Source organism: Enoplosus armatus, chromosome 17 (genome assembly GCF_043641665.1).
Source record: "Enoplosus armatus isolate fEnoArm2 chromosome 17, fEnoArm2.hap1, whole genome shotgun sequence".
In the NCBI taxonomy this organism is placed as follows: Eukaryota; Metazoa; Chordata; class Actinopteri; order Centrarchiformes; family Enoplosidae; genus Enoplosus; species Enoplosus armatus.
The window spans coordinates 6,291,521-6,310,602 of NC_092196.1; the positions used below are offsets into that span (position 1 = coordinate 6,291,521).

Genomic DNA, 19,082 nt, shown 5'->3' on the forward strand with positions numbered 1-19,082 from the left:
AGTGTCTGACACTATCACATATATATTCAGTATCAGCTTATTCCAGTCATTGAAACTATATGGTGTTTACACTGCATGAAATGATCAAACCTAAGACTCCCATGTTTTTATGTGGCTGCACTGCTCCATCCAATGGAAATATTATACAGTAGATATCTTGTGCATCATATTTGGTATGTTTGGGAACGTTGGGATCTTTGAACAATTTATCATTGCAGCTCAACAGAACTTCACTTTGGCACTTCACTTTCATTTTAGCAGTCGATTGATAGCAACTATTTTGATAATCCAGTCATCGTTTAAGTCATTTTTTGAAGTGAAAACGTGAAACATCCCCTAGTTCCAGCGTCTCCTGTGTAAAGGCGTGCTGCTTTTGATTAATTGAAAAGGCAATCAGATGAATCGATAATGATAATCGTCGTTAGTTGCAGCCCTAAAGTTCTGTGGGATTGAACAATGTTTGGCTGCACATCAGTTTGAGTTTGTAGTGAGTGATCCAGCAGCAGCTCAGTGGGGTTTAAGAGGTTAAAGATCATAAATAGATTACATTTTTGTAATTGTTTAAAACTCTTAATTTCTTCACTGGAGTTTTTAGTTTTGACTGCCATTTTGTTGAAATGTATAAGATGAATCTAAACAATACATAAAGGACATTTTGTCCTTGTCCAAGTCCTCTTTTCTTATTGGATGATTTCATCTTTGTCACATAGTTGAATTCAGTCTTTCACGTCACCGTCAGTATGTATAGTATCCATGTTATATTTAAAAAGGCCCGATATGTAGTGATGAAATATTTAGCTAGTGGGCACATTTTAAATTTCTATAAGCAAGTCTGTTACAGCAGTTTTCTGATATTTCCCACAGGTCCATCAACAAAGACCAGTTCCAACGAAAGAAGAACGACACACTTGACCCTGAGTTGTATGTCCCCTTCTTAACTCATTCACTTTCTTTTATTATTGCATTGTCTCTGTAATGCCGACAGATGTATGATTTCATGTTTTAAGTTTAACTTGCATCATGATTTTTTAAAAATTTTTTATTAGAGCCTCTTGAATTATGTGCTTGTATATAAATAATGTGATTAATGAATTATCATTTGTAAATAATCATGAAATAAAAGCTTTTGTTTTTCATTTAACAAAACTATGTTGGATGTCAGAACTTTTAGCTTAACGTATTTATTTATCAACTTTATAGCTGAGTGTTTTCATTATGTGTGACACCTTATTAACTTTGGACGTCTGTCTTTTGTCTCCTCCTCTCTCTGCTCAGACTTGTGGAATGTATTGACTGCGGTCGTAAAATGCACCAGATCTGTGTTCTGCATCATGACACCATATGGCCGTCAGGGTGAGCCAGCTATCATACATCCACACACACACACACACACACACACACACACACACACACACACTCTGTTATGTGACTGGGTCTGGAAAATAAATGTGGCCTTTTTGTATTCCTTGATAAGCTTTAGAATCATCCAAAACATCAATAAAGGTGCTGGAAAGGTACAACTATAAAGTCCTAACACACATGAAGACACATTTTCATGTAGCTGTTTCAAGTTAAAGATCACACACAGTTCCAACATTTTGAGGTGCAGTTTGTGTGGCTGCAACAGGTGCGCATGAAAACGAAGTCCTGAGAGCTCCAGTGTAGAGTAAGAGTCGTTCATTCCTCAAAGTTTGAGCTCCCTTCATGTGTGGTCTGTGTAATTAAAAGATGTAACTAATTTCAGAGTCATTATAGTTGTTTAAAGAAAGGAAGGCTGACATGAAAGGCTAAGTCATCTCTGTTAATCCCTGTCATTGGTGCTGATTGTCACAGAGCAAATTTAACCATTTACTTTTTACTTCCTCCCTAACCACAGCTTTGTGTGTGACAACTGCCTCAAAAAGGCCAACAAGACGCGGAAAGAGAACAAATACGCGGCCAAAAGTAAGTGGAGTAACTCTGAGCTACCGGCTAATTTCTGTGTTTTACAGCCCTGCCTTCCTCCTTTCCTTCATCCAGACTTTGTCATTGTGTTTTCATCCCTTTTCATCCCGGCTTTCTCTTTTAGCCTTAATACCAACATTTCTGAAAACTCAAACCATATTAGTGATGAATAATGAGTCCCCTTAAAACAAAAATCTGTACAGCATACGACACCTAGAAATAATAATTTTCTTCTTTTGAGTTTGTCCATGGCTGCCTGGCTCATGATGATCAACGTTGACCCCAGTCTTTTAATTTCAGTGCCAGTCATTATCAATGTATTAATGTAGAGTTTTAAAGATAGAGGAAGTTGGAGAGGGAGAGAGGAGATTCTCTGTGTTCCACCTCTCTTTCCTCATCCTTCGTACTGTGTTTTGCAGGGCTCCCTCAGACCAAGTTGGGGTGCTATTTGGAGACACGAGTGAACGACTACCTCAAGCGGCAGACCCACCTTGAAACTGGCGAGGTCACCATCCGGGTGGTCCATGTCTCAGACAAGGTCGTTGAGGTCAAGCCGGGCATGAAGTCCAGGTAGGAGGTCGAATTTCAGTGCTGCTGCAGGTTTTGGGTGTGTGGTGAGAGGGAAGCACCACTGAACATATTTAGGATGGTTTGCTAAATAACTTTGATATTTGTCACAATCTCACTTATCGGTGCGGCAAAATACTGAATGAAAACAATATGTCAAGCAACGTTGCCGAAAATGGGCAAAGTCACCTGTCATCATTTTGTTTCCTCTGGGGAAACCGTGAACAATTCAGTTTATCACCAGTTTATCCTGGTGCCAAACAGACTCACTCTAAATGACCAGACCATACCAGCCTCCTTTGATCTACATGCATAAAAGTATATGAATGACCATGAACAAGCATTAAAATCACTGCAATTAATTACACCAGATTCCTAGCTGTGATTATTTTATTGCAGATAAAAAAAATAGACAAACATATTGTTAAAATGGGCTTTATTAACCAGCCCTAGTGTGTTCTATTGCATTGTGATATTGTGAACAAAATCCTTAGGAGCTGAACGTTGTGATTTCTAACAAGTGTGTGTAGTGAAATAATCTGGTCTATCAGGTGAGAAAAGTAGAGACAAAATGCCCAAACAGTCACGATCAGGTGCTGGTGAGTCCAGCTGCAGGTCAGACATCAGACGATGTTAGTTTGATAATCACCAGTTGGAAACATGTTAAACACCTGCATCAAGTTGAAGTTAGTTTATAGCTGGATTTGTACCATCAATGGCTGTGATTAGATGGGTGGGGAGGAGTGCTCCCTTCAACATTCAACACTACAACTTCATCGAGAAGTCATCATTTATTTTCTCAATTCAAACCAGCTAATTTTGACTAGCTGAATGTGAAAAGCACTGCTAGGACGTTGCAGCCATTTCCCTCACCCTGGCTCTTTCCTCCAGGTTTGTTGACACCGGAGAGATGTCCGAGTCCTTCCCGTACAGGATGAAAGCCCTGTTTGCGTTTGAGGACATCGACGGAGCAGATGTGTGTTTTTTCGGCATGCACGTTCAAGAGTACGGCTCGGACTGCCCGCCTCCCAATCAGAGACGAGTGTACATCTCTTACCTGGACAGCGTGCACTTCTTCAAACCTCGACACCTCAGGACTGTTGTCTACCACGAGATCCTGCTAGGCTACCTGGAGTATGTCAAGAGGCAGGGGTAAGTGAAAGGTGTCATGTGATTTTTCCAAATGAAAACTTAAGCATTATAGCTACACAGAGGTTTAGATATGAGCCCATTACACAGTGTCAAGTGTATTCATTAGGCTTTGTGTTCCAGGCGCTGCTACAGACCGTTTCCAGTTGCATTAAGCAGGCAGATGGAATGGAAATCAATTTACTTCTTTTGTAATGACTACAACTACATTTCTTCCTATGTCAGGTTTACAACGGGTCATATCTGGGCCTGTCCACCCAGTGAAGGGGATGATTACATCTTCCATTGTCACCCAGCGGACCAGAAGATCCCCAAGCCAAAACGCCTGCAGGAGTGGTACAAGAAGATGCTGGACAAGGCTGTTGCTGAGCGCATTGTCCATGATTACAAAGTGAGACATGTTTTCTGTTTAGTTATTGTACCAACAATGTGAATTCACGCATCTATCACTGAGGAAAACAGTCAAGCCCCAAGACATTGACTCATCCATAGTCCCTAACATTGTCAAACTGTTAAACTGAAAGAAATCCCACCACAAGTTCACTAGCTGTTGTGGAGCTTTCAATCATACCATATGTAGATGCTCCAATGTCGTTAAAAAAAAATTTTTTTTTAAATCTGAAAATTGGAATATCTACAATTCCTTGATAACTGGGCAAACTGCATCTGCTGATGAAGATCATGTGATATGATCAAAAGACCTGAAACAGCTACTAAATTGATTGTTCGCCATGTTCAAGAATGAACTTGAACCTTTTATAGAGGTACCTTTTTTCTGTAGTGTCATTTTGGTTATTTTCTGAAAAAGCCAATGAGGACTTGAATGGCATTACTAGCACTAATCTCTTTGTCCCTCTTTGTCCCCCAGGACATCTTCAAGCAGGCAACAGAGGACCGGCTGACCAGTGCCAAGGAGCTTCCGTACTTTGAGGGCGACTTCTGGCCCAACGTGCTGGAAGAGAGTATCAAGGAGCTGGAGCAAGAGGAGGAGGAGAGGAAGAGGGAGGAGAACAGTACCTCCAATGAGAGCACAGATGTGAGTGGTCCACATGTAATCATCGTCACAAAATATTGTGTTGATGTTTGTCATGACAGTGGTGTATACTGACATTGACATTGAAACATTCACAGGCCACAAAAGGAGACAGCAAGAATGCCAAAAAGAAGAACAATAAAAAGACAAGCAAGAACAAGAGTAGCTTGAGCCGAGCCAATAAGAAGAAACCAGGGATGCCCAATGTTTCCAACGACCTATCCCAGAAGCTCTACGCCACCATGGAGAAACATAAGGAGGTATGCAAGTCTAATTTGATAATAGCAATAGCTGCTTACTCTTCTATTGGATTACATGACATAATTATAAGAACATTACAGTGACCTTTGTCATCAGAGTCATCCCGTTGACTCCACTCTGTGAATGCAGGTCATTACAATAGTAGTACTGCTGGATGCATCTTATACTGTGGCAACATCCGAGCTTAATAAAAATGTCCTTAACTTTACTGACAACTGACTAATAATGGGTTAAAGCGGCTATGATCTATATTTTTATATTAACAATGGATCACTTGTTAATATAAAAAAAAAGTGTATATGAAAAGTGTCGCTCGTAGTTACTAACTCACAGAGAGTTATCACCAATTCTGCAGTTCCCCTCAGCTCAACGGAGGTTTGACAGCCCCGTTACTTTAGTAGTTTGTTAATTAGTAAACTCAGCAGCCACTTGACGTTGATAACAGTGGTGAAAGTGAATCAAAACTGTAGAGAAACAATTACATACAGTTCTGCGCTGAACTAACTGACTCTGCTATTGTTGAAACACTGTCCCCATTTCTGCATTCCTCATTGTTTCTAAGTGCTATGATAAAATCACATGAAAGATATTTGTCCTTCAATTCACATTTTGACATTTTGACTGGACGTAAGGTGACACTTGTTTGTGAAGGACCTAAGTCTGACTCCCACTGCCATTAAAGCTCTGTGATGCACTTTTGCTCACTTTAGGTTGTAGTTTAAGTACAGTAGAATAGAAAGAATAAGATAATCTGATGACAGTAGGCCAATGTATTGCACAGAAGGGAAAAGGTGCTAATGCTATTTATTTATTTTCCTGAATGTGTGTATTAATCTATAATAACATTTTTATAAAGCCACCGACTGAGAAAACTTGTAGCTGACCCTCTCCGCTCTAATTCCCAGGTCTTCTTTGTCATCCGCCTCATTGCTGGCCCCACTGCCAACTCGCTGCCGCCCATCACTGACGCGGACCCCCTGATGGCCTGTGACCTGATGGACGGCCGCGATGCCTTCCTGACTCTGGCCAGGGACAAGCACCTGGAGTTCAGCTCTCTCAGGAGGTCCATGTGGAGCTCCATGTGTATGTTGGTGGAGCTGCACAACCAGAGCCAGGACCGCTTCGTCTACACCTGCAATGAGTGTAAACACCATGTGGAGACCCGCTTCCACTGCACTGTTTGCGAGGTGAGAAATCTCATTCAAATCTTGCATTTATCCCTTTTAATTTGACTAGAGATGAAACTGCAGCAAGAAAACGGCGACAGCGGGAATACTTTAAATACTGTAATGCATTTTTCACCATCAGCTGACGTTTATCACGTTTAAAAAGTCTCCACATTCAGATTGCTGGTTAGCCTCGGTGAACCTTAGTAATCCAATTTGCCGGTAGCATTTATGAGCTATTATCAAATCACTGTTGTATACTTGTATTGTTGTCTGATGTAATGAGAAAAATCTGTCAAGGAGACCTCAAACTGTGTTCAGCTGAATTTACAACAGTGATCATGGAGAGAGAGAGAGAGGTGAGAGCTTTAACCTGCTAAGACCAAGCAGAGTAACCAGCCTCTCTGTCCCACTCCTTACCAGACGTAATTCAGTTTTGTTGTTTCGGAGAAAGAAAAACACATTTAGCATTTTTTTTTATTGCTCTGACATTTCAGAGCAAATGACATATGGACCCTTGTACTGACAAATCATTTTCAAATGTAAACAGCTTTTTCAGATTTATCCACTGTAGTGTGAACACCAAAACATCTTTGCTTTTCCATCATTTTTAGTTCAAAGCAGAAGCCTGGTGGTTTTTAAGAGATGTGGTTTTTTTTTAATTGTGGCGTTTTAGATTCACAGGAACGTTAACATGTATGAATCCAATACTTACATTCATTTTTATATTCAATCCTTTTTTTCCTTTCCTTCTCCAGGACTATGACTTGTGCATCACCTGCTACAACACTAAAGGTCATGAACACAAGATGGATAAGCTAGGGCTTGGACTGGACGACGACAGCAACAACCAGGCAGCAGCAGCCACCCAGAGCCCCGGAGACTCTCGCCGCCTCAGCATCCAGCGCTGCATCCAGTCGCTAGTCCACGCATGCCAGTGCCGCAACGCCAACTGCTCCCTGCCGTCCTGCCAGAAAATGAAGCGTGTTGTTCAGCACACAAAAGGCTGCAAGCGCAAGACAAATGGCGGCTGTCCCATCTGCAAGCAGCTCATTGCTCTGTGCTGCTACCATGCCAAACACTGTCAGGAGAACAAATGTCCCGTCCCGTTCTGTCTGAACATCAAGCAAAAGCTTCGGCAGCAGCAGCTGCAGCACCGGCTCCAGCAGGCCCAGATGTTAAGGAGGAGGATGGCCAGCATGCAGAGGGTGGGGCAGCCAGCCGGAGGGCCACCGGGGGGACCTGTTGTAGGACTTCCATCACCAGGGAACAATGGTATCACGGCACCCAATACCCCAACTTCTGGTGGAACCCAACCCCCAACTCCTCAGACCCCAACACAGACAATGCCTCCAGTCCCGCAGCAAGGAATGGGCCCTGGACCTGGAGTCCAGCAGCAACAGCAGCCAGGTGGGATGCCCACACAAAGTGGCATACCTCCTCAGCACCCCCTTCATCACCAGTTCCAGCAGATGGCAGGTGGAGGAGGTGGGGCTGGGGGGATGATGAGCTCTCCCCAACATCAGCAGCAGATGCTTCCTCAGGTCCAGCAGCAGCAGCAGCAAAGTGGAGCAGGGACCAACCCTCAACAGCTCCAACAGCTCCAACAGCTCCAACAGCACCCCAACAATTTGCCTACATATGCCAGCAGACCCCCAGGCTCCTCCCCAATCCATCAGTCCCAGGGCAAACCAGTCCTTGGCTCTGCAACACCTCCCCAGCAGCAGCCTGGTGGCGCTGTCATGGCTGGAAGTGTTGGGGGCCAACAACCTCCCAGTCAGTCCCAGGGCCAGCCTCCACTTCCGCAACAGCACCCCCCCTCTGGCCCTCCACCGGCAGCAGTAGAAATTGCCATGAAGATCCAACAGGTAGCCGATGCTCAGAGGAAAATGGCTCTGCAGAGACAAGCGGCCCAGGCAGCTGCAGGCTTGATGCCTCCTCACCCCCACCATCAGCAGGGTCAAGGTCAACAGATGGGCATGGGACACCCAGGGGCAGTAGGGATGGTTGGACCCCAGGGCATGCCACCACAGAACCAAGCAGCAGTGGCAGCTGCTCGGGCCCACATGGATCAACAACAAGGTGCTCCGCCAGGGATGATGGTTGGCGCTGGTGGGCCCATGCAGCAGCCCCCTCAGCAGGGTAACCTGCCCCAGGGCCAGCTCCCCCCTCAGGTACAGCTTCAACAGCAGAGGATGGGTGCTCCACTTCAAAACCCTCAGCAGCAACAGCAGTGGGCTGGCCAGGGGATGCCACCTCAGCAGAGGCAAGCTATGATGAACCAAATGGGCCATCCAGCCATGATGGCAGCTCAACAACAGCAGCAGCAAATGCAACAACAACAGCAGCAGCAGCACCAACAAACTCAGGGCCATGCTGCCTTGATGAATATGGCACAACAGCAGCAGCAGCAAGGTGCTGGTGGCGGGGTCCCAGGGGGAGCTGTCCCTGGAGTTACCGGTGTGCCAGGGGTTGGTGCTGCTGGTGGGAACATCCCCCAGGCCGCCCTCCAGGAGCTTTTACGGACTCTCCGCTCGCCTAGCTCACCACTACAGCAACAGCAAGTCCTCAACATCTTGCGGTCCAACCCACAACTCATGGCTGCTTTTATCAAGCAGAGGGCCTCAAAATACAAGGGGGGGCCAGGTGGACCAGGTGGAATCCCTGGAGTTCCTGGTCCCACAGGGGGTCCTGTTGGTAATGTGATGGCAGGAGGGGGTCCCCAGGTTAACATGAATGCTGCAGGTGCCGGCCAGCCGGGTATGCACATGGGGGGTCAAGGAGGGACGAATGTCAACATGGCCACTATGGCCCAGCTACAGCAAGTACAACAGCAGCAGCAGCTACAACAGCAGCAGCAGCAGCAACAGCAGCAACAGCAACAGCAGCAGCAGCTACAACAACAGCAGCAGCAGCAGCAGTTACAGCAGCAGCAGAGGCCGATGCTCAGCAGTTTACAACAACAGCAAGTGGCAGCTCTCCAGCAGCAGCAACAACAACAACAACAACAACAACAACAGCAACAGCAGCAGCAGCAAGGGGGAGGAAGAGGTATGCAGGGCCAGGGGCCACAGATGGCAAATCTGAATCCCCAGTTTAGAGAACTGCTCATGAGACGGCATCTCCAACAGCAGCAACAACAACAACAGCAGCAACAGCAACAGCAGCAACAACAACAACAACAACAACAACAGCAGCAAATGGGAGTAAATCATGGTCAGTTCCAACAGCCACAGCCACCACAGGGGCAGGGCTACATGGGACAGCCTGGGATGCAGCCTCAGGGCCCACCGGGAGGTCCGCCTCTTGGCCCTCAGCAGCCTGGTGGTCCCCCAGGCCAGCAGGGGCAAGGTTACCCAGGGTCGGTGGCCCAGCAGCAGGCCACAGCGGCACTCCAGCAGAGGCTCCAGCACCAGCACCACCTCCAGATGCAGCAGCAGAATGCCATGGCTGGCCTGCAAGGGGGTGATGCGGGACCAGGTGGAGGGGGTGTAGGAGGTCCTCAGCAGCCACCTCAGGGCCCTCAGCCTACTCAGAGTGGCCCCCCACCTCCATCTTCCCAGGCTCTGCTCCAACAGGCCCTCCACCAGAGGCTGCTCCAGCAGCAGCAGCAGCATCTGGGCCCTGGGGGGTCACCAGCCCAACACAGCAATCCCATGAGCCCTCAGCAGCCGCAGCAGATGGCCCAGTCCCCACACCCACATTTGCAGGGCCAGACGCTGCCCACATCTCTGGCTAACCAGGTTCGATCCCCACAGCCTTCACCCAGACCCCAGTCTCAGCCCCCACACTCCAGCCCGTCCCCACGCATGCAGCCCCAGCCCTCACCACATCACATCTCCCCCCAGATGCAGACTGGTTCCCCTCACCCAGGCCACCTGAACCAGCACCACCCGGGTATGGTGGTCCCTCCACAACAACAGCAACAGCCATCGACCCAGCAGCAGCAACAGAACTCTATGGAGCAGTTTGGGTCGGACCAGAGCGCCATGCTGTCTCAGCTGAGTGGCATGGCTGGTCTCCACGGGCCGGGGGGGAACAGTCAGGACCCACTGGCCCAGAACATGAATCACAACCCCTTAGACATCATGTAGGAATTCTACTTAACGTGTCAAGTTGAGCTGAAATGCTCTGTGATTCTTCGCACAAACTGCACTCACCCAGGACAGTGTTATTGTTATTACTTAGCCTTTCTTTTTTTATACTATTATTAAATGTTATTTAAAATGTTTTCAATAAAGATGCATTGAACTGAACTTCCTATGGGAGATGAACAATAAATCAAGCAGTCGTTAAATAAATTAGAGTAAATGAATTGTAAGTTATTGCTGTTAATATATTTTTTTGCCAATTGTGGACAAAGAGGGGAATGGTTTCTCTAGCACCCCCCTTCACCTCCACCTCTTGCTGAACACAAGAAAGGTGATATTTTTGGGGTTTTGGGGGTAAATAGGAGTAATTGCCTTTTTTAAGAAATGTTTTTAAGATTTTAAAAGTGGTCGAGAATTAAAGAGGAAATGATTTAATGCAAAGAACTTTTTTATCGGTTTCGTTTCCCATCATTCAGTCTGTCTATTTCTGTTTTGCAGAGTGATGTGGATTATTATTAATGTAAATCCAAACATGATGCATATCTTCATTTTTAAATGTTTGGGGTTGCTTTATTTATTGTTTTCTTTTGGGGGGGGGTGTTATGTACCCTGAGACTGCTACAATTCGTATAGAAATATATTTTTGTTATTGACCGTTAAGACGGGGGTAGTGGATATTTCATTTCACTTTAGACGTCTTTAGTTGGGTCTGGAATAATTCAATGTCAGTGTTTTATTGCAGTGGTCGAGGGGCTGCTGTGAGTTTGAGATGTTGAACGGACATATTGTGACGTCCCGGCCAGCTTCTTTATTGGACATCGGTCATGCTGGAAGGGAGTCTTCCCTCGCAAACATGCAAGCCCTCTCCCTCGAATGTGTGTGCACTCCTTCCTTTAAAGACACTTAATATGGAGCAGTGGAGGCTTGGGGAGGGGGGGTGCATACCTGTGTGCCTGTAACATTTTGAGTACATGGGCTGGGATGTGAAAAATTGGGTGGGGTGGGCTCCTTTTAGTGTTTTTAGGATTCTACTGTTTGGAGTAAACAGAGGATTTTGATCCAAATGAACTGTGTTGCACAGAAATGAGGAGAAAGGAGGAGATGTGAGCAGTCAGTCTCCGTCTCTTTCTGCCTCGTCCCCTTTGCTGCTTCCCTTGGACTTTAAACCCCTCCCCTCCTCCTCTGGGGGAAGTCGTTCTCCCTCCCCCCAAACTCCATCCTCTTTATCTTTCTGCTAAGAACTTTGGGAGTTTAATTTAATATTTTTTACTGTACAAAGGAAACACAAACTGTGGACTCAAATACTGTTTTTTATAATAAAATGAAAATTACCAACAGGGGTGTGTCCTGCATGTGGCTGTTTGTTAGAAATATAGATTTGGTATTTGATGAATATGCTTAGTATTAATTGAGGTAAATCACCATGGTAACCTGTGCTGCACAGCTGACCTGCTCAGGGCCAGATGAACTCCTGCCAACAGCCCGATCACAGACCAATCACATCACTGCAGGATGCTAACAGGGACATAAGTACTCACTTTACAGTCAAGGGACGGGTAATACAGAGCATTATTTTGTAGCAAAAGGGGTCAGAAGTGTGCTGCTGTTCCCATTTGTTTAAAACAGATGATGGGATAGTTCACCACATTAAATACCAATGAATGAAGATTAGCTGCATTTTACTTGATTTATTCTTCCTGACAGCGTATTTGGTTTTACACTCTTATTTCCAGCTGGGAATAACATGAAGCCACATAGTGATGACAATGGGATAATTGGATAGAATAAAGACAATACCTTTATATTGTGTTTTTATTAGGGTAGTAGTGTATCACGTATACATAAGTTTGTTCATCCTGAATAATAATCAAAATAATCACTTCTACTGAACATGTTCAAAATGCCAAATGTGACTAATGGACAGGGATTTATTAATATTTCATATTAGAATATTTAAATTTGTTTAAATGGCATTCATTTATCACATTGAGTAAACAATGTAACTATTGGTAATGTACAGTTTATTATTGCCAAGAAATAGGGCTTTAAATTTGAGTCTTAAAGCATTTTACTTATTCAAAAGTTTCCACGTTTACTTTGTATATCATTTCTAGAATTTCTGCAGCCTCTCACTACTTAAATAGTGTGATTACATTGTAAACACATCACTGAGCTTAATATTAGGTAAAAGGTTCAGTAAGAACTGTCTTTCTCATGAAGCCACTCACAGCTGGATCGACAGGGCCAGTTGATAACCAGCTTCATGATACCGGTTAAACTCGGTGAAGCCAAAGAGAGCCAGACTGAGTTGAACTTGCTTCATGGTAGAGGCCCCTGCTGCGATGCTTAAAAACTTTCCTCTGATACTACAAGACACCTCTTACTACCTACCAACAAGTTCGTAACATTTTGGAGCATTGAATACCAGCACTACTATGTTAAACAGGACTAAGTTACCAGGATAACTGCTGTGTAAAATATTGATTCCTTTCAACCCCTGTGATCACAGCTGGCTTATGTCCCAAAGTGAAAAGTGCCCGCACCCAAATGATGCTTACTGATTTTACAGTATAAAATGTGTCATTTCCCCTTTTCAAATTCACACAAGTATGTTTGTTGCAGAATAACAAGGGCTTCATTATGATTTCTGAATGATGTTTCTTGTTAGTGTCTGCGCGCCCCCCGCCCCCCTTCAGACATATTGAGCCTATGATTCAGAGACCATTAACTTGCACTGGATGGCGTCACTTACAGTAATTTTTCTTTCCTGAGAAAAACATGCCCTCTAGCTGTGACACGTGGCAGTGCAATTGTTCATTATCAAGGAAGTAACACAAAAAGGATTCACTTTTTTTGTAGTTTTTTAGCAGATATTTTACCAGAGTTTCAGTAAAATTCCTGGTGTAAAACAATTCCTGACTGGAAGCAAAGCTTTGCATCTTTCAGAGTAAAAATGTGTTATATTTCAGAAAGGAGAACAGAAAGAAGAAGGCATTTGGATGTGTGATCATTAGCTCATGCAGTTTGAAGAAAGAATCCAGACTACTCCTCTTTGCTGACTGATCATTGTGAATGTTCAGAGTTTGAAGTTAAAAGTTTCTTGTTTACAGAAAGTGAACATTTGCACACTTTCACTGGTTAAGTTCAAAATTCACAGTAAAATTAGACTGTAAAGATGCTTGCCCTGGTAGTGCTCAACAGTTTCCCCTTATTAAGATTAATAAATGAATAAAACAGAACTAAGGTGTGTTGACTTTCAAGACTTTGGGATTAGGGGGCGCTGTTGTCTGCAAAACAAATTCAGTGTATCTTTACAAAACAAGTACAAGTGGTACTGCTCTAACAGGAGTAAATATCTTAGTTACTTACACGTTTTAATTTGTATATGTAAGTCTAAAGTTAAATCACTACACAAGAAAGGTCTGCTGGAAGGAAAACTGTCTTAAAGTTGTGCTGTGATGTGGGTTGCTGCGTGTTTTTGGCTAATATTTAATCTTCCCACGTGATAAACATGCTACAGGAGGCAGTTATTTTTATACATATTTATTGGAAATGCGATCAAAATAAAAAGTCATTTTAGAGAGAAGACATGTTTGACAGTTCATTTTTGTCAGAGACAGACACACTAAGTGACATAAGTTAGTTAGCTTATACATGTGACATGCAATAAATAATAGTTCACTACAGTCCGACCTAATGTACATTTGCTTCCATTTGTACATTACCCTACACAGCGGAGCAGCGGCAGTGGAAACTGATACCTCCTCTTTTGAAATGCACAAAGGCTAGTGAAAAGAGTGGACTATCAATTGGTAATACAAAAATAGAACCAGGTAGCATTTCATACTTGAAAAGTAAAAGGACAGACAGACAGCAAACACAACTGTGTACTTCTTTTTGTGCATCCATCCTCCTTGAAATGCAGAACTTCATCTAAGCGGCAGGCATTAACTCTCTCTCTCTTTGTTTTATTTCTTTTGTGACAGAAATAAACCTCTTCAACAAACCACAGGACAGGGCTTTGTGCATATGTGGCACAGACTGACAGGGCATGCGGTTCGCTCTGTGCGATGATTGCTGAAAAAAAACAAAAAACAAAACAGCAATATCTTTACAAAACATTATTCGTAAGAAAGAGGAGCGACTGAAACAGGCTCCGAGAACAGATCTGAGTGCGAGACCTACGTCTTAGCTGGAAAGCACTGAGGACGACTGGAAAAAGTAACTGCATGGAAGTAGTAGTGTGGACTGTTAACGTTTCAGACTGCTGTCTCACCATCTGTCTCCTGCTCTCAGTAAACCCAGCGGCCCCTGCCACTGAGATCCATTTAGTCTCCTGGATTGAAATGGATGATTTGAGCACATTCTTTGGGGCCTCAGGCTTCCTATCTCACCTAATCAATGAGCCACAATGATAAAATTACCACTCATTTTTTTATTCAAAGGCAATAATGTCTTCATTGAACTCAGTAGGAAATGAGTGTAGCTTTGTAAACATGTGGAATTATCTTACACAAACAGCTATTTACATGTACAAAATGAGTGGCAAGTCTACTTATGGTTATTCTGGTCTCCTCCTCCTCATTTAATAGCCCTTAAAGAAGCCTTCAGCCTCCATGGCTTCTTTAAAAGTCACCGTCAGGGAGTTGATAGTCACGTTTGTCACAATCACGTTACCGAGATGATCTGCTGCAGCGGGAGCGGTCTGACTGCCCGGTGTCGCCGTGGTAACGCTCTGATTGTCGCCTTTCACTTCCTCCTTGCTCGCCTCAGCAGGGGAGCAGACCATGGCGGCGTGGTCACCTGCCGTCTCGCTGCTCCCCTGAACGCTCCCTATCACCGAGGTCGTGTTGTTGCTCTGACAGACGCTGCTCTCTAATCCGGGACACTCCAACTCTGACTCCGTGCTCTCCTCACCTATGTCCCAATCTGACCCGTCGCCCACGGTAACCGCATCACCTGGTCCAGACTCGGGCACCGAGGCGCTATCCCTTGATTGGTTGCACGCAAACGTTTGGTTCTGTCTTGTTTCAGATGTCCCTCCTGGTGTGTCAGTCCACGTGTCTGTGTCCACCGCCGTCAGGTCAGCGCCCACCTTCTCCTCCACCTCCATCTCCAAGTCCTGTCGCTCCAGCAATGGCGGGGAGCTGCACTCTGACTGACCTTAAAGAGAACAAAAGAGACATTTTGTTTACTATTAAAAGGTCAAAGGTCATGACCAGGCTGCTGAATTTTTAAGTGATTCACTTGATAAACCGACCATATAAACTGTCTTCACGTCTCTCCTCGGTGGTGCTTTCGGACTCCTGCTTCTCTTCTTCGCTGGTGCCGCCCCAGTCCTCCATGGGCTCCTCCTTCTTCCTCAGTGGACGGATGGTTTTGTGCGCTGGACCCCGCTTGGATACCCTCTGCTTGCTCTTCCTCCAGGCTGGCCGACGGTACACGGCCTGGTCCACATCCGTGCTCATGGAGCGGGTGAGGGACAGACGCAGTCGAGGGGGGGGCTTCTCCTTGTGGGCACTACGGAGGTCCATGGCGAAGATGTTCTGGGGGCAGAGCAAAGGTGGCAGGTTAACAGACGAGTCATTACTGTGTTCATTTTGAGACAACAGCTACACTATGTTTCCAGGGACAAGTCCGTCATCTGGGTTGGAGTTCTGTCTACGGACATGCTGATGTTTAGCAGGTAATATTTACCAGATTTACTTTCTTTGTTCAGCCTAAATTTGACTCATTTTCCAAACTGCTCAAAGGTCACCTGTCTGAGGGTTTATTTTGAGATCCTAACAGGCACAACTCACAACCAACAATCACTACCTGGGTTAAGGTGAAACTGCCCTCACATATACAAACTCCTCACTGAGCTGTGTGAGCTAGTGAAGGAAGGTATGACAAAAAGGCTTGTGAGACAAGAAGAAAGGTAAGTGTCGCTACCCGCAGGACGAGCCTCCTGGGTCTGAGACCTTTCCTGCGATATGCCAGAGCTCTGATCTTCTCCTGACTGAGAGAGAGTAGAAACAAGGGGGGGCGGTGGAGGACAGAGACAAAGTGACAAAGAGAAACAGATTGTGAGCGAGAAAAGAAAATCAAAAAAAAAAAGAAAAGTGCTTTGCAAGCATAAAAAAAGCTTTCCATGATTACTCACTGCTCTTCGTAGGCCAGGACCAGGCGCGGGTCCAAAATATTGTCCTCTGGTTCCCAAGTACTGTACCTGCCAACACACAAACATTCAAATCACTCTGTCTATCTTCACAGGACAGTGCTCAGGTATCAAGAGGCATATTTTGAAAAGGCTTTTGTGTACATATTGAAGGGATGAGGTCACCGGATGATGACTCAAAGCTTACTCACTTTGGGGACCATCCCTGCCATTTCAGTAGGTACTCCACATTACCCTGAGGAAAGACAGGGGGGAGGAGGGGGACGGTTAGAGGAGATGCAGCAGAGAGAGAGGGACACATTCACACAACCGGCGCTTCAAATCTGCTCCAGCGTAATGCAGGAACGAGCCGCTGTGTGCGAGAGAAAAGGATGACTGTCACTTTAAAGAGAGGAGTGAGGGAGGGTCATGGACATTTTTCTCCCTCTCAAATGGTGTTTTTCTCGGGGATGACGTCAATGACAGCGGGGCTGGGTGGCCTCCAAACAGCAGCTTTTCTCTCGCACCGCGGTGACGTGACCGCACAAGGCTACGCGAGCCGGTTTCGACAATGCACGGGATGTTTCTCGAACATTACACCGGTGGCTCGGATAGGTGGGGCCATGGGTACATGTAAACAACATGGTGTTGCGCAACACTCAACCAGCAAGCCTGAAACAATTATTACTCCCCTGAGTGCGGATGTGGAAGGCTGCTGTTTGTTTACGAGGACACGAGTCACTCATAGTTTCACTATTTTATTATATCATTATAAACTTTACAATACCTTACTGCTGTTAGATGAAGGAGCTGTCGCACTGCACTTTTCATTTATTTTTTACATGATACACTATATGTGCACGTGCTGCGTCAAATACGACAACGTGCCGCCAAATTCTATACTGAGGGGATAATGTGTAAGCGCGGAGTTCACATCTCGTCCACTGTAAATCAATGGGTCACCATTACCCAGCAGTCAGTGACATTACGCTGCAGTTTCGCCCAGCTACTTACAGCCGCCACACGCTGGCGTATCTTAAATCAACTGCGCAGCTCCCCGTGCACTGGCCGTATACCCGCTTTCAGGATACACACCCCCTTTAACATCTTACTACAGCTGCGTAGGCTCCCTCATAACACGTTCACTCAGCAGCTGCACGGGGGGGCTACAGGATGCGAGTCAGGCTGCGAAACAATGTTAAACTTTGGCGCAGTTACTTAAAAGAATATATTAGTCGGAACATCTCTTTTGCGTAAACTATTGGGAACCTGCGTAGCTTAGTTTTGTTGCGCACGAGGACAGGAGATGCCACACTGAGCGCTCCGCTACATTAGGATAAAAGCACAGGAAGATAAGTTATGTAAGTTCTATGAAGTGTATTGCAATTCGTCCCTCTTACCTTTCTCACTCTCTTCTTTGTTATTGACTCAACTGCAAACACTTGGTCTCCTATTGATGACAGCTCCATCGCCGCGCGCTCCTCCACACGCTCCAAACAGCACGCAAACTGGATGTTTGCTGTTATTGTCAAAGAGCGGAAATAAAAATAGTTGAGGAGGAAGGAATAAAAGCCCTTGGAGTGTCGCTGCGGCTGCTCGCTCCCGGTGTAAACACTTGTTTTGAACGCTGAGTCTCTGCGCTTCCCTCTCAACAAACTCCTGCCGCCTGCCTCCCCCACTTTTTAAAATCTGCGACACATCAACACAGGACAACGCGCTTCTTTAAGCCGGGCGCGCCCCCTTTCCATTGCGTAGGGCCGAGCCCCCAGTGTGCGTGCCCGCGCTCACGAGGCCGCGCACGCAAATTGGAGCAGAGTGCAGAAGAGGGACAGAGGAGGAGGGTCAAAACGACAAGGTTATGTGAAGCTAGAGTTAGGGGAGGAGACAGCTATGCAATGAGTGATTTCTCTAGAATGTCTTCATTAAAAATACTGCCAATAATCCAAGAGGCAAAGGCTCTTCAACTCAGTATACTCCAACTTTAAAAACCTTACAAAGTGACATGGCTTTATGTTTTATTTAATTCCTTGTAGAACTTAAACAAATTCTTGCTACTTTAAAGAAATAGTTCAACATTTTGCTTATTTGCATTCATGCGGAGAGTTAGATGAGTAGATCAATACCATTCTCATGTTAGCTTAGCTTAGCATAAAGACTGGAAACAGGGGTAAACAGCTATCCTGGAGATAGCCTGGCCCCACGTAAAAATGCCGATTAGTTAAAACACTGAACTCCAACCTGAGCATGGAACAGTGTGTGAGCTCATGTATTTTTATGTAACAGTAGCAAAGGCAAGAAAGATCAGAATCTGCAATGGAAATGAATGCCTTGCTTCACTCTCTGTTGGAAATGTCCACCCGTGTTTGATCCAAATATGGAACTAAACAGCTAAACACTGACTGACAGTCTTTACATCCTGAATGCTAAGCAACCTGTCTGCAGAGGAGAAGAGCTCGAAATAAGGTTGACTACAACACCAATAAAGATTTCAGTGATGATAATGACTGCTGATATGTTGGAGCCAACATTTATTTTCTTTACAGAGGACTGATGCTTTGCTCTGTTCAGTGGTGTGATCACACACACACACACACACACACACACACACACACACACACACACACTTATCTAACTTTCTGCCTGAACATGTACTCGCCCAGCCCCCAGGTGGGACAGCTCATAAAGGTGAAGGGACTGCTGTGGAAAAAAGACCAGAGTCAATTTCCTATTGT

The 19,082-nt window shown here is 45.2% G+C and overlaps 2 protein-coding genes across 3 annotated transcripts in view; one reads left to right on the forward strand and one right to left on the reverse strand.

Moving 5' to 3' along the window:
* Nucleotides 1-11,548, forward strand: part of ep300b (E1A binding protein p300 b) — a 31,190-nt gene extending 19,642 nt beyond the window's left edge. Inside the window, 10 exon segments of the mRNA XM_070922478.1 lie at nt 865-921; nt 1,276-1,353; nt 1,877-1,944; nt 2,364-2,514; nt 3,403-3,663; nt 3,886-4,051; nt 4,529-4,696; nt 4,792-4,953; nt 5,860-6,141; nt 6,879-11,548. Coding sequence (XP_070778579.1) covers nt 865-921; nt 1,276-1,353; nt 1,877-1,944; nt 2,364-2,514; nt 3,403-3,663; nt 3,886-4,051; nt 4,529-4,696; nt 4,792-4,953; nt 5,860-6,141; nt 6,879-10,214 — 4,729 coding nt within the window. The 3' untranslated portion in view covers nt 10,215-11,548.
* Nucleotides 11,549-13,738: 2,190 nt separating this feature from the next.
* On the reverse strand, nt 13,739-18,020 carry cbx7a (chromobox homolog 7a). Of its 2 annotated transcripts, XM_070923607.1 has the most exons (6): nt 17,751-18,020; nt 16,563-16,606; nt 16,357-16,422; nt 16,146-16,212; nt 15,472-15,757; nt 13,739-15,374 (listed from the first exon to the last, which is right to left on the reverse strand). In XM_070923607.1, the coding sequence occupies exons 1-6, from the start codon at nt 17,817-17,819 to the stop codon at nt 14,797-14,799; spliced, it is 1,110 nt and encodes a 369-aa protein (XP_070779708.1). In that variant the 5' UTR covers nt 17,820-18,020; the 3' UTR covers nt 13,739-14,796. The 2 variants fall into 2 exon arrangements, with proteins under 2 accessions (XP_070779708.1, XP_070779709.1); XM_070923608.1 differs by lacking the exons at nt 16,146-16,212; nt 17,751-18,020 and having other exon boundaries at nt 16,563-16,608.
* Nucleotides 18,021-19,082: the final 1,062 nt, after the last annotated feature.

Coding starts and splice junctions, on each gene's coding strand:
- cbx7a (XM_070923607.1), bottom strand. CDS start 17,819: ATGGAGCTGTCATCAATAGGAGACCAAGTGTTTGCAGTTGAGTCAATA. Junction 16,213..16,356: donor GTCCTGGCCTACGAAGAGCA/GTGAGTAATCAT, acceptor ACTCTCTCTCAG/TCAGGAGAAGATCAGAGCTC. Junction 15,758..16,145: donor CCAGGAGGCTCGTCCTGCGG/GTAGCGACACTT, acceptor CTCTGCCCCCAG/AACATCTTCGCCATGGACCT.